At 30.0% G+C, this 22531-nt stretch overlaps 1 protein-coding gene across 2 annotated transcripts in view; it reads right to left on the bottom strand.

The window, feature by feature from the left end:
- Sf3b1 (splicing factor 3b subunit 1) overlaps positions 1-22531 on the bottom strand; it is a 91300-nt gene that overhangs the window by 7199 nt on the left and 61570 nt on the right. For both annotated transcript variants that reach the window (XM_075380833.1, XM_075380834.1), the window contains 9 exons: positions 21535-21805; positions 19640-19872; positions 16420-16566; positions 12106-12231; positions 9309-9530; positions 6929-7111; positions 4093-4281; positions 934-1109; positions 366-638 (listed from right to left, as the gene is read on the bottom strand). In XM_075380833.1, coding sequence (XP_075236948.1) covers positions 366-638; positions 934-1109; positions 4093-4281; positions 6929-7111; positions 9309-9530; positions 12106-12231; positions 16420-16566; positions 19640-19872; positions 21535-21805 — 1820 coding nt within the window. The remainder of the gene's footprint in view (positions 1-365; positions 639-933; positions 1110-4092; positions 4282-6928; positions 7112-9308; positions 9531-12105; positions 12232-16419; positions 16567-19639; positions 19873-21534; positions 21806-22531) is intronic.

The following is a 22531-nucleotide window of genomic DNA, read 5'->3' as shown; positions in this document are numbered from 1 at the left end:
TGACTATGCATAACCAACAGTTATGCATATACCAACAGTTGACTGTGCATATACTAACACTGAAATAAGACATAAGGAACAGTTCAAAACGACTGCTTTTCCCCACACATATTACAAAAAAATTACAAGGGGATTAACTACATAATTGTGTGGGACATTCTGTTTTTCTAAACAAATACACTGTATCAGCAAAAAAATCTTTTCTTTTGTTACATATTAACATACACACAATTTAACACAAGATTAAGGAGTTCCAGAGAAAAATAACTATTAGGTTATCTAAAGAAACCTAAAATAAATTTAATAATTTATCGTACAACAGGCATTCTGTAATAAATTATCAAAATCTATTTTTGATAACTCACCTATCCATAAGCGCATCTTCTAACAATGGTGTAACTGCATAAATATAATCTTTCCCCATTTCACCGATGTATTCAAATAAAAATGATAACGATTTTAATACACCATTTTGTACATTTAATTCTGGTACTCTATATTCATTCATTAATGCAGGTAACACGGTGAAAGGTGAACAAGTTTCAGCGACTATGGCGATGGCAACTGTTGTACATACTCTGTTCTGACGTTCTTGTACTTTTAAATTATTAAGTAATGTTGCCAAAACATCATGTGGACTGAAAACAGGAAAAAGTTTTATAATTAAAACACACATTCCAAAAATTAAATACTAATTTAAAGAAAGCTGACCATAAACTTAGTGTAAATTTTACCTTTTTTTGCAGAGAACTATTAAACTTTCCCACTAGTCATTAATTTATACAATATTACCTAACTAATTTACTAATTCCTTTGTATTTACTGATGTACAGGTGATGATTATTGAAACAGGAGTTACTTTTTAATTAATTTTTTTAGCACGTTACGTATATACATATATTTTAATTAAAAATTTATACAAAAATTACTCACCCAATAGCTTTAGCAATATAACCGAATGTATTTACTGTAGCACGACGGATTGATTTCTTATGTGCTTTGAGCAATTCTAATAATTCAAAACAAATTCTCATCCACTCTCTAGCAGAAACATACTCTGGGCCACGATCTGCAATTCTTCCAACCAAATCTATACAATTCTCTTGTACCTACATAATAAAAAAAAAAATTATTTAATCACGTAGGTTCTAATTAACAACACTTGTAAATTATATATGTTCAACTACTAAAATTAAGTTGTATATATAGAATTGCCAAAGGTCATGCAAAAACCATCATGATCTGATATATCTTATTATGTTTATTTGAATCAAATTCAAATAAGCAACGATGCAGACAAATTATGCTGAGAATGGTGACATCAGTGTGGAGGATTCGGCAGAATCAAATCAATAAATGCAAAACAGACAATGGGAAAGAAACAATAAGGATAAGCTAAAAACAGATAGGTGGTGAGAAATGGCAATCTGCTATCAGATAAACTGGATGACACAAACAACCACCCACACAGAATCTCAAGGCCACCACCTTGCTGATAATTCATTTGGAAAGCAAGAGCATTTATATAGATGAAAAACACATGATTTTATATTTTATATTGATCAACTTAAATACATCTTGTAACAAAAATCATTTTTCATTTAAAAATAGAGGAGCGATTTAGAACAGTTATAAAGTTTCTAACAAATATAACTAATCTTGCCTATCCCGGCAATTTTGTGGTGTAACAAATTATCCAACAGAATATTGGACCGTATGGAATAGATCATTCAATCAGACCCCACTAATATATATATATATATATATATATATATATATGATACTTAACAGAGTTCACAACTCCCTTCAAACATATGTTAAATATTAAAAACGTATTTACTATTCTCACTTTTAGATTAACATGTACCATCTGTGCTAAATCTTGTTTAATCTTCCACAAAAGGACAGATAAAATCTAACACACACTGGAATGTAACAGAAGAACGAACTCACGCAAGGTGACAGATGCTGCTATCCTACAGTTTCATTCCCTGTTACTAGCATTTCAAAACTAGTTGATTCAAGCCCTTTCATTTTCAGTCACTCGCCAAGTTAGGATGAATGGTATACCTGCTTTATCAATATGTCTAAAATAACATGCATAAATTGAATTTTTAACAGCAAAAAAGGGAACACTATTGACATTCATCAGTGTCTAAAAGCTGTTTATGGTCATGAAAGCTGTTTATGGTGATGTACGGCGAGTAGGAGGGCAACAAAATTTTGTGCATAGGAACCTGGTAAAGTGAATATAGAGGATGAAACTCGTAGTGGTCGACAGTTTCTGCAACTGATGATAAACACCAAAAAAAGGAAATTGATGAACCGATTCAAAATAATCCTAACATCGCACAATGCATCACCATCGTGATAGGCATATTAAAAGAGTAAGTACGACATGCGGATCATTGCAACCCAAAAAATAAAAAATGGCAAGCACAGAATACAAACACTATGGTTTGCCACAATCAAAATTTCAAATCACAACTCTTTACAAAAAAAAATTTTCTTGATAAGTGTTGTGGGATTCCAAACACATGTATGTGGCTGACTATCTGGAAGCCAGATCAAATATAAAAAATTTTAACTGATTCAGTCATGACATTGGTGTAGTCTTACAATCAAAACAATCTATGGAATGGTGACAAACTTTGTGATCCAAAAAGACAATGCAAACTAGTGTTAACCATTCGACAAAAAAGGAATTTTACTTGTCGACTTTTTGCCTAAAGGAAAAAAGTATAATTAATAGTGATGTCAATTGCAAAATGCTGAAAAAATTGTGTTGTTCGTTCAGAACAAGCAATGCGGCTGTTTGCTTACCAGAGGCATTGTGCTGATTCATAACATGCCACCACAACAATGCAACATACTTTCATCCTTCAAGTGGAACAGTTTGATCATCGTCACTCTATCACCTATACAAATTTTCCTCTCCTATGATAACAACCTCAACAATAGGAATACAAGCACGGAATTCCATTGGAATTCACAAACAACGGAATTTTAGAAAAATATATAATCCAAGATATCTGACAAAGCTGACTACAAGGCAACTTATTCCATGTTCGCATATAGTATGCAAATACCATGCTTACTAAACATGAACTGTTGCTGCTAAGATTATGTTTTCTTTATATAATTCTTTTTTAATAGAGTGTAATACTTTTGTCTCTAACCATTAAATGATTTAGCAACTTGTACACTTACAAACTAAGTTTTCTATACGTTAAAAATGCCTAGAATTTAATTGAAGTACTATTCAATTTTCTTAATTAGTAATAAAAACTTTTTTTTATCGGAGAATATTTCACAACTCAAAACCATGCTACAATTTTCAGTAAATAATGTTTTCTGTCCGCCTAAATATTGTAGATTCATTGCTTTTAGTTAAAATTTTCCTTTAGCAAAAAATAATATAAAACTAATTCTATTCAATAAAAATAGAAAATTACATGAAGGATGAAACAGAATTAGATAAAATGAAATAATAATCAAATGACAGCAGTCTCTTTAAAAAAAAGTTAGTTACAGAATAATATAGCTAAGAATAGCCATCATTTATATTAAAAATGCTAGCAGAATGTTTGCCAATAAATTATAAAAAAAACCAAATAATAAAAACATAACCGAACATATAAATTGTAATGCATTAGATCATACATCTGCATTATTAGCATGCCATTGTCCATGAGGACAAGTACATCTGGTATGAAGAAGGCAAAAAGAAACCATTTCTACTTAAAAAATAAATAATAATAATAATAACAATAATAAAGGTTTGGAATCTTGTTACTTTTTTAGAATTATTATAATAATTTTCATCAAATTATCACACACTATGGATCATACTTATTACTGGATTAATTTAACATTTATTTCATAAAAACTGGCATGAACATTCCACTGTTACACTGTTACAAAATGCATATATTCATGTATACAAGAAATATACACACATAACTCTACTTTGAATTACGTAAGATTGGTAAAAAAGAAAAACAAGAATAATAATATGTTTGAAAATTTTATAACATTGACAATATATTAACATACATATACACAAGCACTAAAAAATAAAACAGTACTAACCTTTTCATGTCTATTCTTTAAAATAGGTGTCAATCTCGGTAGTAAATCTTTAATTGGTGGTGTCATTTTGGTCATACCAATTACATTAACAATTGCTTTCAAAGCACCCAAAATACTTCCTAATACTTCAGGATACTCTTCACCGAGGTATTCATACAATACAACCCCCAAGTGACCCATAAGTTTTTCCTGAAATAACAAACAATACAAAATGAAAAAAAAAAAAAAAACGTTATAAACCCCAACCTGAAGATTCATTTCACAAGCTGATGAGGCAAATCCATTACACAGAACTTTCTTTCTTTTTCCTGTTTAGCCTCCGGTAACTACCGTTTAGATAATTCTTCAGAGGATAAATGAGGATGATATGTATGAGTGTAAATGAAGTGTAGTCTTGTACAGTCTCAGTTCGACAATTCCTGAGATGTGTGGTTAATTGAAACCCAACCACCAAAGAACACCGGTATCCACGATATATTATTCAAATCCGTGTAAAAATAACTGGCTCTACTAGGACTTGAACGCTGGAACTCTTGACTTCCAAATCAGCTGATTTGGGAAGACGCATTCACCACTAGACCAACCCGGTGGTTAAGCAGCTATCCTGCATACCACTAACAACACTATTAAATATTTAGTTTTATCTTTTAAGCACCACGTTTCTATTCTACACAACAAATCAGGTGTAAAACTATTGCAAGATCTGTAATGTATTCTGAAGTTAACATGAAGCTATTTTATTCTTTCCGAACAGACAGCTGAGATTATTCATTAGTTTTTAATATACATTAATAAATGCCTCTTTCCTTTTTACATTGAAATAATGCATCTATATATGTACTATAATAATGTAGTAAAAACACATAATTCAGTGTAATAAAAAATCTGTACTCTTATGAACTCGTAATGATACAATTTTTTTTTAAATGCTTGCAGCTGAGAATGTGACAAATACAACCTTATTCTTAAACTACTTCAACACTAATTTTTTATCTCTTTATAGCATAACTGAACACTGAAATGCACAATCAAGAAAAAATTTTAAATTGCAGGATACATAATTTACAAGTAATATTCCATAATTCATAACGATTTTCTTTAAATAAAATGTACACTTCAGTGAAAGAAAACTTTTTTTTTTTTAGTTTTTAAATACAACCTTTAATATAACGTGCATTTCAAAAAAAATATCAGTGTTTTAAAGCTATGTAATATTTCTCAAGTTTCATACAATGATTACATAAAATGAAAGGACAACTCAAACATTTTTAGCAGTGTGCAAGTTCATAAACTATTTCCTGTACCTTCCGCTTAAAAGCGATACTAGCAAAGATGGCGACCCCCCCCCCCCCACCAAGAAAGCGTTCTGAGTTTGCAGTTTGCAAAGTATGATGCTAATTATCGTTCGACGTGGATTGGGTTTGAAGTTCTGTTGTGATCCCCGAGTGACAATAACATTCATAGATGGTATAAACAATTTGAAACCACTAGCTGTATTTGTAAAGGGGATCGTACAGGATGACTGCGGGTGTCCAAAGATAATGTTGAACATGTAAGAGTCTTTTGTGCGTAGTCCTAGAAATTCTGTTAAGAAAGCTAGTCGCGAATTAGCGATTCCAGTGACATCTGTGTGGAGGGTTTTAAAGAAATGCTTACAACTATGTCCATATCGTTTACAGTTGTTACAAGCTCTAAAGCCTACTCTGATTATGGTTTGCGTGCTAACTTCACTAATGAAATGATGCACTTTGATAAAGACTTTCTCTATTATGTTGCATTCAGTGACAAATCGATATTTCATGTCAATGGAAAAGTAAATACTTGAATGTGCGCATCTAGGGATCAGAAAATCCACACAAAATATTGCAGAGTGAACAAAACTCCCCAAAACTTATGTTTTTTTAAACCCCCAAAGTTTTTTATGTCGCATCCCAATGCCAAATTTATGGGTTGTTTTTTTTTTTTTAAAGATGCAAATGCATCTGGAATGAACTATCTTGATATACTATAATTATGGCTCTTTCCTCAACTGCAATACGAACCACAGAACTTTATTTGGCAACAAAATGGCTTGTTTGCTGTGGCCTCCCATTCACCTGATCTGACACACACCATGCAATTTTTTCTTTGGGGGTTTACAAAGAATCAAGTATACATGCCACTGTTAGTGGATGGCCAACTAAACTTGAGACATAGGATTGAAGCATTTGTCACATTAATTACTCCAGACTTACTGATTACAATATGAGATGAACTCTCCTATTGGCTGGATGTGTGCATGTGACAAATGGTGCTCACACTGAACACTTATAGGAATAACTGTTTGAGTTGCTCTTTCATTTGTATAATTTATCAATGTAAGTAAACTTAATAAGAATTACATAAGTTTAAAACCCTGATATTCATTTTGAAACACACGTTAAAATAAATTGCTATACTGATTCCATCAAGTGTCTGTGTATGGCAAACGACTTCAAAAGTAAATCTATCGTTTACAATTAATTAATACTATTGTCTTCATATCTCCATACTTAAGTGATAATTGAACTAAACAGATTAATTACATAAATCAACAGAAGAAATGCTTAAATTTCCAAAGTATTATATCAAGAACTATAACCTAAAACTAAAGAGAATTAAATACAATAAAATAAGTAAATAAAAAATAAATAGATAAATTTCAGAACAAAATAATAATTAAAGCTGGGAATCATGAATCAAGTCTGAGGATGACATAATCCAATATCACTGATAGCTAACAATAATTAGAGACTGATAAAACTTACAAGAAAAAACAGTCTATACATAATATTTATAATAAATAAAGAAAATTTACCTCTTGACATGTCTTCATTACAACAGCTATACGTGATATTAAATCTGCAGCTTGTTGTCTAACTTTGGCAGATTTATTATTTAAACGCCACAATATGGTACCACATATTTGTGGTAAGTATGGTTTAACTCTTTTTCCCAGTTGATTAACAATTGTACCAAAACCGTTCAACATAACAACATCCTGTTAAAATAAAAAGAAAGCATATATTGAATTAAATAAGAGATTGAATAAAATTTTTACATTAAAAAAACGGTCGATAGAGGAATGTCTTGTTGGAATGGGAATCAAATTGAACTCAGATTCCAAGAACTACATATCAATAGAGACCTTGAATCTATTATCCTAAGAATAGTCTCCTTAAAAAACCAAAATGTTTATTATGCTCGCCTGAAATATAAATTCTGAATAATTAACAGCATATCTGTTTAAATTTTTTTTAGATATGGCAGTAATGTAAAAAAAAATAGTAATAATGTTATCAGTAATCATAATAATCAGTAATAATACTATCTAAAAAAGCAATATGAATTCAGAAAATAAAAATTTCATCAAGTACACTGTTCTTCCATGATACATATTGTAAGCAGGGCATACATTATTAAATAAGCAAACGAGATTGTACTAATGGGAAATTTCATTGCAGGTAGTTGATATGTCAGCGGTGCCATGCTGAAAATCAGACTGTTCCAGTTTATTTTATTAAAAAGTTTTTCTATTGTCATTTATTTTTTTAATTAATTGAACAACCCTCATAATTGATATCAATGTGAATACATATTTTTAAAAAAATAAATAATAAGGACAAAAATGCATCAATGGATAGCAAGTGGTCCATGAAAATGGACATCACAAGAAAATCTAACAGTTAACTGCTAGCGCTGTTGGAAGTTACGTAAATCATATCAAATTTACATTTAATGCAATACTGATACTACGGGGAGAATAAAAATCTGTACTATATATATATATATATATAGAATATATATATAAAAATGAATGTTTGTCTGTCTGTATGTCTCTTATGCCTTCCTAAACTGTTCATCCGATAGCGATGAAACTTTGGGGAATGGTTGAATGCATGCCAGGGAAGGTTTCTGAGTTAGTTTGGACCCGCTAGGTGGCGCTGGCGTCAAGATATTTTTAAAAATTGTATTTATGGTCCGATTTTCCTCATATTCAGAATACATGTTACTTACATGGAAAGAATTATCTCTACAAAAATGAACCCGCTAGATGGCGCTGGGGTTGAGATATTTAGAAAAATTATATTTACGGACAGATTTGGTTCATATTCAAATATGAATATTAGTTACGCGAAAAGAAATATTTTTGCAAAAACTATACCCACTAGGTGGGGCCAGTGTCGAGATATTTACGAAACAATCAAACAAATATACAAACAGACTTTTTTATTCTATATATATAAAAGGCATGATGTTTGTATCCGCTAAAGACCAAAAAACTAATAGACCGATTTACGTGCAGGCAAATGGGAAAAAGGGGGAAATGGAGAACGGGGAAAAGGTGGAAAGATAAAAGGGAAAAATGGGAAAGGGTAAAAAGGAAACTGTGAGAGGGGTGAGGGAGAAGTTAGAAAGGGAAAAGGGGAAGGAAAATAAGTGAAAGGTAAAATTTGTGAAGTTCAGTTTTTTAAATTTTTTTTATCAAATTTTCAATTGTGTTCATTTAAACTCTCTCTCTCTCTCCCTCTCTCTCTCTCTCTCTCTATATATATATATATATATATATATATATATATATAGCAATAGCGAAGCATTGCTATATATATATATATATATATAGCAATAGCGAAGCATTGCCAGGTCTGCTAGTTTTACATAAAAATATGTATAATTTATGTAAAAATGACAGAAACCTTCAGGAAAATTTACAAACAGTTATAAATACTTATCAAATTAGAGGAAATAATCACAGTCTAAAAAAACTTTATATTTTTAAAAATAAATAAAAATTAATTCTAACCTCGCTTGTTAAAAAATAAAAATTCACACAATAGCAAAAAGCAATAAATATAATTTATAAATAAGTAAAGTGTGAACGTGACTTAAATAATAAATATTAATTACTAAGAATTCATAATTTACATATAAATACTGTACTAAAATAATTGTTTCATTATCTACAATAGACTGTAATAACAGCAGGATAATTAATTATAATTCAACAATAAGCATCAATCTCTACTATTTTAAAATTGAATTATTTTTTTTTTTTACTAATTTATTGAAATAGTAAAAATAAAATCTCTTCTGAAGAAGAGATTTTGTGATCCTATGAGATAGCTAAATGTAGATAATATTAAAAAAAATGCAGCAAGAGAAAATACATTTTAATTAATTTTAATAAATCAACTTACTTCAGTAGTCTGTTCCTGGAATGCATATAGAATACCATCAATAAGTTGTTCTTCTAAACGTGAATCGATATCGGCTGCACCAAGATTTCCCATAGTTTTTTCAATAGTCTCCATTACCATTTTACGATACTGTTCATTCTCATCTTTCAAATCGTCTACAACTCTATTTATTATTTCTGACGCACCAACTTTGTTAGCGATTTCTACAGTCGTATCAACAAGCTACAAAAATAAAAACAAACAAAAAATTATACAAAAAGGACAAAAAAATACTTAACATAATCCAAGGATATTAACTTTTCAACTTATAAACTTTAAGCATTTTAAAGGCTTCGTTCATATACCAAAATTGTTCAAATGCATATGGATAAATTATCAAAATACATAAATATTATCAATTATTTTGAAAATAAATCCAGTCCAGTTCAACAATCGTATGGAGAAATGTACCAGTCAATCGATCAGATTCTGCATTTATTTATAATCTGCACAATTTCTTAATCCCAACATACCTTTCTTACGTCCTCAATTATCCAACACCTATTTTAATATTTATCTCCCACTAATGTTTTTATCCTCTAATTACCTTCCAAAAATAATTCACCAACTCTGTATACGATTATTTACATGGCCTTCTAATCATGTTCGTTTATAAAACATAATTTACATTAATCGCGAAAACTATGTTTTACTATAAAGGATTACACTCTACACAAATACTTTTAGTAACTTCTGATTCCTTACTCTATTGTTGATGTGTCAGCAGATTTCCCTAAGAGAGCTTCATTTGGCTTAAATTAATCAACTTTTGATATCAGTTTTACTTTGCCCACCTTTCCAAATTTAATTACTTTTAATAATAAATATTTGTAACTTCTGGGATATTTTATTTATGCATGCATTTTTTTTCTTTTTTTAAATAAAAAATTAAACGTTAAAAAATACATTATTTCTTATACACCAACTTTTTTTGTAAATAATAACAGTCTCATCAACAAGCTACAAAAATTAAAAAAAAATCTAATTATCAATTATGTAAAGGACAAACAAATATTAAAATAATCCAAGGAATATTAACTTACAAACTTTGTGCATTTTAAAGGCTTTATTTTTTATTTAACTTTCATTTTATTCTATATTTTTCTCTATCAATGAATCCATACCATTCAAAATTTCTTCTTATTCATTATTAGTTTCTTTCAAAGTAACAAACAATATCAGAAGTGAATCGTTAACATTTTTGTTTTTCATCCCTGAACTTATTTTTAAAATTTCCAGATATTTTATTGCTTCTTTCATATCCAAATTATAAAGTAAAGGGAGACAGGTTATATTCTTGTCTCGCTTCTTTCTATATTACAGTTTCCTTTCCTCGTTTTTTACTCTTATTATATATACCTGATTTTCATTAGTCTTATTCAATTCAACATCATTTAATCCATAATAATATTACAGCAATCATAAAAGTTTTTAATACAAAACTAGAAATAACAAAGATGGACCACTGAATGTGAAAATAGGAGGAGAAAAGATTATGGAGGTAGAAGAATTTTGTTATTTGGGAAGTAGAATTACTAAAGATGGACGAAGCAGGAGCGATATAAAATGCCAAATAGCACAAGCTAAACGAGCCTTCAGTAAGAAATATAATTTGTTTACATCAAAAGTTAATTTAAATGTCAGGAAAAGATTTTTGAAAGTGTATATTTGGAGTGTCGCTTTATACAGAAGTGAAACTTGGACAATCGGAGTATCTGATAAGAAAGGATTAGAAGCTTTTGAAATGTGTTGCTATAGAAGAATGTTAAAGATCAGATGGGTGGATAAAGTGACAAATGAGTAGGTATTGCGGCAAATAGATGAAGAAAGAAGCATTTGGAAAAATATAGTTAAAAGAAGAGACAGACTTATAGGCCACATACTAAGGCATCCTGGAATAGTCGCTTTAATATTGGAAGGACAGGTATAAGGGAAAAATTGTGTAGGCAGGCCAGGTTTGGAATATGTAAAACAAATTGTTAGGGATGTAGGATGTAGAGGGTATACTGAAATGAAACGACAAAGCACTAGATAGGGAATCTTGGAGAGCTGCATCAAACCAGTCAAATGACTGAAGACAAAAAAAAAATACAAAACTGACTTAAGAACAAGTTATTATACTATGTATCAGTATAATCTAACCAAAAAAAAAGAAAGTATTAAAATATCATCTTAATTTTTTTTTTTAATAAAATTTCTAAACAACACTTAATGCTGTAAATTTATTATATGTTTTAAACAATTAAAAGTTGTTAACGCTTTTAAAATAACAGTGAAAGTAATATCATTTGTTAATTATTTTGCCATGTTGAAGGAGTGATAAAAACATGTTGCATATTTGGCTTAAGTAATCGTCACTGTTTTAATAAAATGAGACAATTTGTGAAACAATATATAATAAAGTGGTACAGAACAACGGAGCTAATCGTAACATACAACCCAATCCAACCAAAAGAAAACCTTCTAATGCCATTAAAAATAATAAAGAAAAACCTACATATAAATTTTAAATCTGAGATTATTTTTTTTCCAAGAGTTAAAGTATAAAGTCAAGAGGTCTATAACTTCATAACTGCAGAAAATTCTGAATTCCTTGCAATAACCACGTGAAAGATTTTATTTTAATTATTGATAAATTTTAAGCCTCCTTAATTCATATATCGACTTGGAAGTAAATTTCAAATTTGACTTCCACCAAGTCTGCTCAATATTTTTATAATGACTATATATATAAAAACAAATATTAAAATCTACACACCTGCCGATAATTTCTTCTGTCAAGAGCCATACGATGGTTCCAAAAATGTTTGAAAAAATGAGGTAAAATTTCATCTTTAATGTATTGTGCTTCTACACCATCGGTTCCACAACACTGTTTTACTACCTGAAAAATAATTAAAAACAATAAAATTACTATACATATAGACATTATTAAAACAACAAAAAAATTAATCTTTTAACTACTAAACAAGTAAACAAATCAAACACGACTTTGCATCATTGTTATACAATTTTACTGTTTATTTCTGAGTTCCTTTTACACTGTTGCATGTAATATTTTTACAGGCATTTTAAAAGGACAACTAAAATTTATAAAATTTTTCAAACCGTATTTAAATTATAAAAAATATTCAGTTCGCATATACTTCAATTTCTAACAGATAATGCAAGTAATATCCTGTAATTTTCCATGCCACTTTTCATAAAAGAAATTCAACAATGTTTGATATCTCTTTTTTAGTGTTAGTTTACAATTCACTAAATCTGTGTATATTTTTCTGAATAAACACGTTTTTCAAAAAAGAACAAAACCTGATGGTGTACATTCTGCAGATATAGATGCCAATTTTTTAACTTAGAGCTATATTCCTCCTGTTGATTCATTTCACTTTCATTTGTGTAACAATTTAAATTTTTATACGAAAAATATTTTATAAAAATTTTGTAAAAATATTTTTATGTAAATTTATTTATACACTACATTAAAAACCATTAAAAATAATTAATACTATTATTTACAACACTAACGTTATTTTAAAATTGATAAAACTTATAAAACAAACAAAAATAAAATAAAAAATTTTGAATTTGCGTGATAAATAACAAAATATGGCACTACACACCAACCCTCTTTCTCTTTTTTTCTAATTACTAGGATGAGTGAGGATGATATGTATGAAAGTAAATTAAGAGTAGTCTTGTAGTCTCATGTCGACCATTCCTGTGATGTGTGGTTAACTGCAACCCAACCACCAAAGAACATGGTATCCACGACCTAGTATTCAAATCTGTATAAAAATAATTGCCTTTAGTAGGAACAACCTTCCATCACACTGAGTACAGATATATCTAGACTCTTTCCCCTTTTTTTCATGTATTTCCAGAATGTGTACAAACATGGCATTTTCTCATCGCATTTTTTCTATTTGGAGTCTCTGGCACTAGAGAAAGAAAATGTCTCTCAAATAGTCTATGTGGTAGCTCTTTAGATGATGGTCGTCCCCCATGCTGAAAAATACTTGCTGTATGGTGCTGTTCAAGAAGTAGTCGAATGACTTCTAGTTGAAAGTCAGCTAAGGTGACATGTTTACCTGAATTTACCATGTATAAGGTATGGGCATTCAGCAACAGTTTATCAATGAAATGAAAAAATAACTTTTTTGTATCATTTTACTGTTTTGCAAATACATTCCACAGAACTAAGCATCATATTGTTTCGATTTACTATCCCCTTCTTCAAATTACAATAGACTATGCATCTTGTTTTTTTTCTTTTTTATTCTTTTATAAGTGATCTTTTTTATGAATTGTTTTAATTTCATCTTTGTGAAGTGTAGAAAGCATTGTTACTTGCTTCTTGTCCAACCATTTCACAATTATTATATTTTACAAGCAGACCTTGTAACACTCTCACCTCTGTTCTTCGGATCTGGCAGAGATGGTCAATAATCTTATCTGGTTTTACAGTACTACATGAATTTATCTGCAAAGCATGGAAGTGTGTAATGACATCTTTGGACTGGTATACCAATTGTCAGAATACACCGAGTGACCTTTATTGATATAAGGATTCAAAAGTGTAGTGATTACACTCCCACTAATATATAGTTCAAGCACACTGTTTTGATTTCATTAACTTTACCAGTATAGATAATGAAATCAGGCTAACATCCTACCTCACAGATTGTTTATAAACTGTAACATATGAGCACACTTTCCCGCCGTTCCATATGAGTTGAGGTTAGAAGCTGGTAACATGATTTTCTTCGCAGTTTATTTCAGCGTTAGATAAAGATATCAATAGTAAAAATAGTTACTTATAAAGCCAATAGAGTACAGCAATTGGAAGACCAATAATTATACTGATCACGTTAACACGACGATAATACTTGGTCGGGAAAAGTTAAAAAACAAGTATACGTGACAGTAGGCATATGAGTCCATCAAGCTGCCTTCGTGTACACACAAGGGTAGTACTTAAAAGGTTAAGAACAAGTGATAAAAAAATTTTTTCAATATGACTACTATCATTTCATTGGAAATTGAACATTTTTGTTCAATTTCCTCTGATAGTACTAGAGATTTTGAACCAAGTTTTCCAGTAAACTTTACCTTTTCCAAGAAAATTAAAGGATTTATAAGTGGTAGACTATCACACAACAAATACCAATTTCACGCATGAATTGTGACTTTTTATTGAGTTTCAGGAATTTTACCAATCAATATTTAATTAGTTTCACTATTAACATAACAATAATATAAAATCAAGTTGTTATTATTATTATAAAAATAAACATAATCCAGCCCCTCAACCATTTTCATCACAAAAAGAGTTCTTCATATACAGTTCTCTTCATGAACACCAAAACAGTAAACGCGCACCATTGAAAAAGGTTAATTAACAGTCCAACGTGCAAAAATAATTTTCTAGAAGAAAATGTTAATCAAGAGCTCAATACCTTCCATGATTAACAGTAAATTGGTAACTTGGGCTGTATATACAAATAATGAGATGGGAAAATTTATATATAAAACATATTATGGATATACTGCAAACTATTGATCAGGAAAATTCTACTGAAACTTGTCTTAAACATTTAAAAGATTTTCACGCTTAATAATCTCTACAATAAACACAAATCCTTATCCTTGGAAAGACACACAGCTGACAATATAAATTAATGGTTATTAAAATCACTCCAGTACATAAGGTCACTGCAACAACTATGTACAGTTTACCTTCTAACAAAGAAAACAAAATCTACTTGTGTATTAAGTTCTCATCCTCATTCTAAAAGCTGAATCTTTTTGGATGCATTATTAGTCTTTTTTTACTCATTTACCAGTGCCATCATAAGATCATATTCTGACTTGAGACAGGCCCCTCTTGCAGCAACTTCATATCCATTTACATCAAACTAATTTTTTTAATTCCTGATAGCTGCGTATTCCTTTTCAACTATCTAGATGTTTTACCCTCTATTTAATATTTTCTACCAGTCTTCCTATTAATCAGTACTTCTCTTATGATATTCCCAGCCAGTTGGCAATTTTATTTTGAATTGTTTTAATTAAAGCGTCTATTCGCATTAATTCTCATTACATCATTTTTTCTTCTTTCTATTAAAGAAGCTATTATTAATTTTATTTAATTTTCACTTATGTAATTTTCTCTAAATTCTGTACCACACTTCCTTGTTTAATTCTTCCTTCTTAGGTATAATCGGGTTATCTACTGTCTGCTATCCTGAATACTTACAAGTTTTTTAGCATTCATTTTCTTACCGTATTCCTATCTTCTAATTTTGAAATCACCTACTTCATATCCAGAGCTTCAAATCCTGATAATACCATCATTTCTTTTGCAAACTTTATAAAATTTATTAACCTTTCTCCTACATTACTATACCTTTACTTAATTACTTTACCTTACTTTACTATAACCTTTTCTCCTTCACCTTCTTCTACTGCATTTGTTTATCACATCTTCAACGCACATATCAAACAAGATCGGTCATTTGACAATATTCTACTCTTCCTTGATCTGAACCACTGATTTAATAAATGATTACATTTAATATCGTGTTTCATATGATGATAAATTTAGTGAAATCAGCATAATTTATTTAAATAACAAATTAATCTTTTTTTATATAAAATTATTTGATGAGAAAAATAAGTGATTACCTTAATAAAAGAAATCAAAGGGAGATTATAAATGAAGCAGCTAAAAAGTTAAAAGATAAGATCAAATTTATGAACAGATAATTCAGTAATGAAATCGCTAAGTTTATTTTATCATGCATACTTCAGTCTAGCCCTGTAACAGCTTATAATAAAATTACCATCAACACTATATTTAAACAGAAAAAGATATATAAACACTAAACAAAGATATATATATATATAAGATATATAAACACTATATTTCAACAAAAAGAAAACTCATAGTAAAATATCTCTTGAAGGTTACCTAGACTTTAAGTAACAAAGTATTTTACAAAGATTAACCAAATTAAACGCACACGCAAAAGAAACATAAAAATTAATTTATCAAATAAACAATTATTACCTTTAACACAATCTTTTTCATTTCTTCATCTGGAGATTGAAACTCTCGAATCAGAATCAACATTACTTCCCTAGTATAGTAATTGGCGTATTCAGCATCCATCAATGGTATTAGATAACCAATAGCTTTCAAAAATGCAGCCAAACCCTATGAATAAAAAATACAATAAAATGTATTAAGAATATTTACAACAAGTTTATCTTTTTAATAAATAAAAATGTTATAAAGTAGCTCTAATCCTATTCTCATATCTAAATAAATGTAGGTAACAAAGTTATATAAACATCTGGCAATTTCATTAAACAAAATCCTCTGATCCATATTATACAAAAGCCACATGATATTTAAAGTTCATAAATTCAGGAAAATGTTTAAATAAATATAAAAGACCACACAGAGAACTACAATGAATATCACGGGATACAAAGCAGTGACAACGATATAGCCCATCGCTCATGACACAAAACAATTTAAAGATAAAAGTTTGTTTTATATGTAAACAACATTATATATCTGCAATAGCTATGACCAATCAGTACCAGTAACACCCACCCTATTGCAGTTGCTCAAGACTACTTCCTGTAAAGAATAAAATAACTTATATCCAAAGTCTAATGCTATCTATCCCAGGAAATTATGCGTGAAAAATATAATTGCCTTTAAACAATTCATGTATCATTCCAATAATTAATAATTCAATCTAATAAACAGAAACAATATATTAGAACTTCAACAACTATATAAATCTAGCCACTATTTAACTTTAATATGCCACTACTGAAAAATTCCTGGATGTCATTTTGAGATGTTGTTCTCAGCTGCTACATCGTGTTGACAATCAGTTCTTGTACCTTTTCCCCTACAAAGCACTTTTTCAAGTGAGAAAACAAGAAAAAATCAGCTAGAGCCAAGTCAGGAGAAAAAGGTTGATGGACACTTCGGTGTTGTTACACTGTACCTTGCCAGGTATATGAATGTTCAATTTATCATACTATGATAAAAAAAAAAAATATGTGATTATACTTCGGGTGCTACAGTAATTCATGTTGTGGTGGTGCTATTGTGTAAGATTGTAATGGATGTATACTATGTGTGTTGGGTTTCATCAGGTTTAATGTCTCTGCTTCTCGTTCTTTATTATTCCATGTAAGGGGGTATAACACATTGTTCAGTATATGAAAATTGTACTGAACAATTATTTGTCATTGTGTGGCTGAAAATTATTTGGGGAGTCGTTTGTTACAGAGGTGGTGACTTCTTGCAGGGTGAGGACTGAGTTATGCTTAAAAAGTGGGTCCGGTGTCTCCACCTAGTAAAATTGCAAAAAGAAAAGTATGTGAATATGCTGGTGCACTATCATGCAAAAGAATCCCATTTTTTTCAGATGCTTCTTTCTTACTGCATTTCATAAATGACAAGAATGAATTGTCATGAACTACCCTGCAAATAAAAAAAAAACTTTCTGATAAAACCTTTCCTCTGCTCCTATCCAAACAAAATTTCTTTAACCACAGACATAAGAAAGAAGCTGTAATAAAAAAGGAGGTCCAACAAGGATGTTCCCTATCCCCGTTACTTTTTAATCTTTACATGGAACTAGCAGTTAATGATGTTAAAGAACAGTTTAGATCTGGAGTAACAGTATAAGGTGAAAAGATAAAGGTGCTACAATTTGCTGATTATATAGTAATTCTAGCTGAGAGTAAAAACGATTTGAAGAAACAATGAATGGTATAGATGAAGTCCTATGCAAAAACTACCGCATGAAAATAAACAAGATCAAAACGAAGTAATGAAATGTAGTAGAAATAATGAAGATGGACCACTGAACGTAAAAATAGGAAGAAAAAAGATTATTGAGGTAGGAATTTTGTTATTTAGGAAGTAGAATTACTAAAGATGGACAAAGCAAGAGTGACATAAAATGCCAAATACACAAGCAAAACGAGCCTTCAGTCAGAAATATAATTTGTTTACATCAAAAATGAATTTAAACATCAGGAACACATTTTTGAAAGTATATGTTTGGAGCATGGCTTTCTATGGAAGTGAAACTTGGAAGATTGGAGTACCTGAGAAGAAAAGATTAGAAGCTTTTGAAATGTGGTGCTATAGGAAAATGTTAATCAGATAGGTGGATAAAGTGACAATTGAAGAGGTGTTGTTGCAACTGGTGAAGAAAGAAGCATTTTGAAAAATATAGTTAAAAGAAGAGACAGAGTAATAGGCCACATATTAGGACATCCTGGAATAGTCACTTTAATATTGGAAGGACAGGTAGAAGGAAAAAATTGTGCAGGCAGGCAAACGTTTGGAATATGTAAAACAAATTGTTAGGGATGTAGGATGTAGGGGGTATACCGAAATGAAACGACTAGCACTAGATAGGGAATCTTAGAGAGCTGCATCAAACCAGTCAAATGACTGAAAACAAAAAAAAACCACAGAGATGACACTGATTTCCACTCTTGAAGACAAAAATTTTATCTGAGGAACATATAAAAAAAAAAAAACTACGCTTTCCCTCCAGTATGAAAATGGCATGAAAAATTTTAATCATGATCTGCCATAGTGATGAAATCTCCTGCCATGTCATGTGAATTTCTAATTTGTAAAAATATTTTTTTAGAATAATGTATTACACCAAACAAGATCTGTGTTCAGATTATAATGAAAAATACTGTAGCAACATTAAACTAATATCGCAACTATTGATACTATTTCCTTGATAGTTTTTTCTTCACTTTGAATAACATCTTCAACATTCTTGATAATTTCTTCATTTACTGAAATAGATGGATACCCACTATAGATGTATCATTTAATCTGGGTTAGCAAAACATCTGAAAAATAAAGTGTTTCTCATTGCCGATTCTCAATATGCTTGTTCAAGCAGCATTAATATCTCGACAATGACTACAAAATAAAAATTTAAGCAAAATGCAAAATTTTTTATTTTGGTGTTGTTTAATTGCTAACATTTTTTCATTATGACACACAATACAAAAAGCTTTACCATTATTATATATGAAATAGAACATGTGAAGCAGCAATACTGTTATATCATACGTGTTGCTAATGTTTAAATCAAAAACTTTCTATATTATGATTGTTATTTTAAATATGATTCAATTCTACAAACTTTTTTAACTACCTTGTACAATAATGTATTTAAAAATATATATAAATGTTATATTTTACATTTAACAAACCAACATACCTTTCCTCTGTGTGTACGAATACCCTTCCACAATGGTTTCAGTACGGAGTCAAAACTTTCAATACCATATGGAGTAGCAGCTTCAGCAAGTGCAGCAATAGCTAAGGCAGTAATAGTTCTAACCTTTTGCTGTTCATCTACTAATCCGTGCTCAATAATCTCTACAAGACTTTTTAAATGCGGCAATATTGCACAACCCATTAGAATAGCAATCTGTTGCACGATTTTTATACCTATAAAAAAATAACAAATTTCCTTAAAATTTTATTTATATAAGGCTAGTGAGAAAAAATCAAATCATCAGAAAGCACATTAGAATGGAAGACAGAAAAAAGAAGCTGACATAAAAAGCTTAATAAAAACTAATAGGTCCTCCAAATTACACCCTATAAGTGCTAAATATACATTTTAACAGCACCTCTTAAGTACAACTACCAATCTGAATAACAACTACTGTTAGATAATAAAATTTGTCTAAAACTACACTATCAAAACTCTGAGAAGGAATGATTACAAATTCCTGAACAGCATATTCCTAATGTTTATTTCAGTATATACACTATAAACAGATGAAGATGTGTTAAACTTAAAAAATCATAGACAGAGATGGTTGAAATGCTTTTGCAAGCTTACAGAAATGAAGAAATGAACAAGGCAAGGCATTTTCATTAGTAAGTATTGCACTTAAAGACAAAATTTTAATTTTAAGACTTAATGTTATATTTTATTCCGTAACTCTTTAGACACATAAAGAATAATTTATAGCAACTACCTAAATTACAGTCAAAGGTAATTGGGTGTTATGTTATTACTTTCCTAACCCTGCTTTCTGGACTGTTTAAGTTTAATCAAGATAAGACATAACTGTAATGCAATTTACTTAATCACCAAAGGATGGTTTATCTTTCAGCAATTTTTATTACGTTTAATATTTCTTTTTATTGATTATTTTTCTATTTAAAGTGTCTAGACTCCTACAGTCATTATTCAATAAAAAGGCTATCGGCAGGCAATGAACTGCACCTAGCATTCTTAAGTTCAATGATTCATGAGTACACGTTCACTGAATATAGCTTTAACTGTCTAAAATCTACCTGAATTCATACCCTTGAATTTAAGGACACTATTGCCAGAGACGTCCTGCTGAAACATCAGACTGAAAGGAATGCAATTTATACCTGTTACTTATAGCCAAATATATGCTTCTGTTATTATGCTTTATAATTAGCAGGCAATATATTAATAATTAAACAAAACAGATTTAAATTTAACAAGATTTACTGAAAAATTAATTAATTTTTTTATTTATTTTTTATACCAATTAAAGCAAAATTATTTTAACAATTTAAAAAGTCAACTTACTGGGGATCGGTTAACTCTCAAGAACATTTGTATCTACATTAGGGCACATTCTGTGACTTAAATCAAAATCTCTACTTTCTAGATCAGAAAAATCGTTAACATAAGTAGTTTGCATTTACCTACTTGTTGGTTATCATTAATAAATCATTAACATTAATGAAACAAATAACATAAATAATAGAAGCATCATGCAGTTACTAGACAATTAGTAAAATCCTAGAATTGATTCCTAAACAGCCTCCTAATTGGCTACCAAGGATGGATTGGCTCCTCAGGTATTAACATCTTACGGGAGAACCCAGACATTACAGAACCAAATAAAGGGGAAGAAGGAATCAATCAGATAAGAAGAAATAAAAGTAGTGAAATGGATGAACTAGGTTATCAGGTGAAATCAACGTAGTTTACTGTCTTGCCTAAAACCTAATATGAATAATAAAAAACAACAACCACAAACTGATCTCTATAAGGAAAATCAACAAGATACAAAATTACTACTTTAAAGGTATTTCCATATCATAAAACCCACTTACCTGTATGTCTAGCTTGCCATGACTTTTTACTACGACAGACAGCTTTTAAAAATGGTAATAATGATGGTATACCAAGAGCACTGGCGACTACAGCAAATGCACGTGCAGTTGTGTTACGTACGTATTCATCAATATTATCGATATCAGGCCTCATTGTCGAAATCATAGTAGCCAAACCGGCTGCTTTCGCTAAATTTGATATAATTTCACGGCCTTCTACCCTAGCATAGTAATCTTCATCAATAAGCAAAGGTTCAATGACGACAAGTATCTGGAAAATGAAAAACGAATATAATAAATTATAAAATCAATATACTTAAGTTTATTAATACACAACAGCAGTTCAAGAGAACATAAAATACATATTTACCAAATTTTTAAAAAGAAAAAGATTTTCAAGACTACTAAAATTTGTATATCTAATTTAGTCATAAATTTCTATCTAGATTTCCCAACTGAGTAGCAGCAATGTTTATATTCTGATAGAAAAGGTATATTAATAGGTTGCTTTATACTACCTATCACAGTCTTTGTTACGACTGTATACACGTAAATCATCAGCGTAAGTAAGAGTTGATATCTTAAATATAATGATGTTTCATTACAAAACACCAACCCCCTTGAATGAGTGCTTTCTGGAAATTGTTTGTAAAGATTGGGAAATATTTGGTAGAGAAAGCGCACCGTATGTGTCAAAACAGTTTGGTGATTAGTGAGAAAATGTGAAGAAATGGTCCTGTTTTAGATATAAAACGATCTGGTCACCCTCACATTAACTGATCTCTTGAAAATATCAAGTCTGTGTGTGACAGTGTTGCAGCAAACCTAAGAACACTGATTCACCATCGCTCAAAAGAATTTGTGATAACCAGGACAATTTTAAGGAGAAATTCTAACAAAAGATATGTATCTCCACACTTACAAAATACAATTAACTCAACAAATTAAGCCAAGGGATTATCTTAGGTGCTGAGAGTTTGCTAATTTTGAGTTTAAG

This window comes from Lycorma delicatula, chromosome 13, assembly GCF_047948215.1.
Source record: "Lycorma delicatula isolate Av1 chromosome 13, ASM4794821v1, whole genome shotgun sequence".
Lineage (NCBI taxonomy): Eukaryota > Metazoa > Arthropoda > Insecta > Hemiptera > Fulgoridae > Lycorma > Lycorma delicatula.
This window is presented reverse-complemented; position numbering and strand designations above follow the sequence as displayed.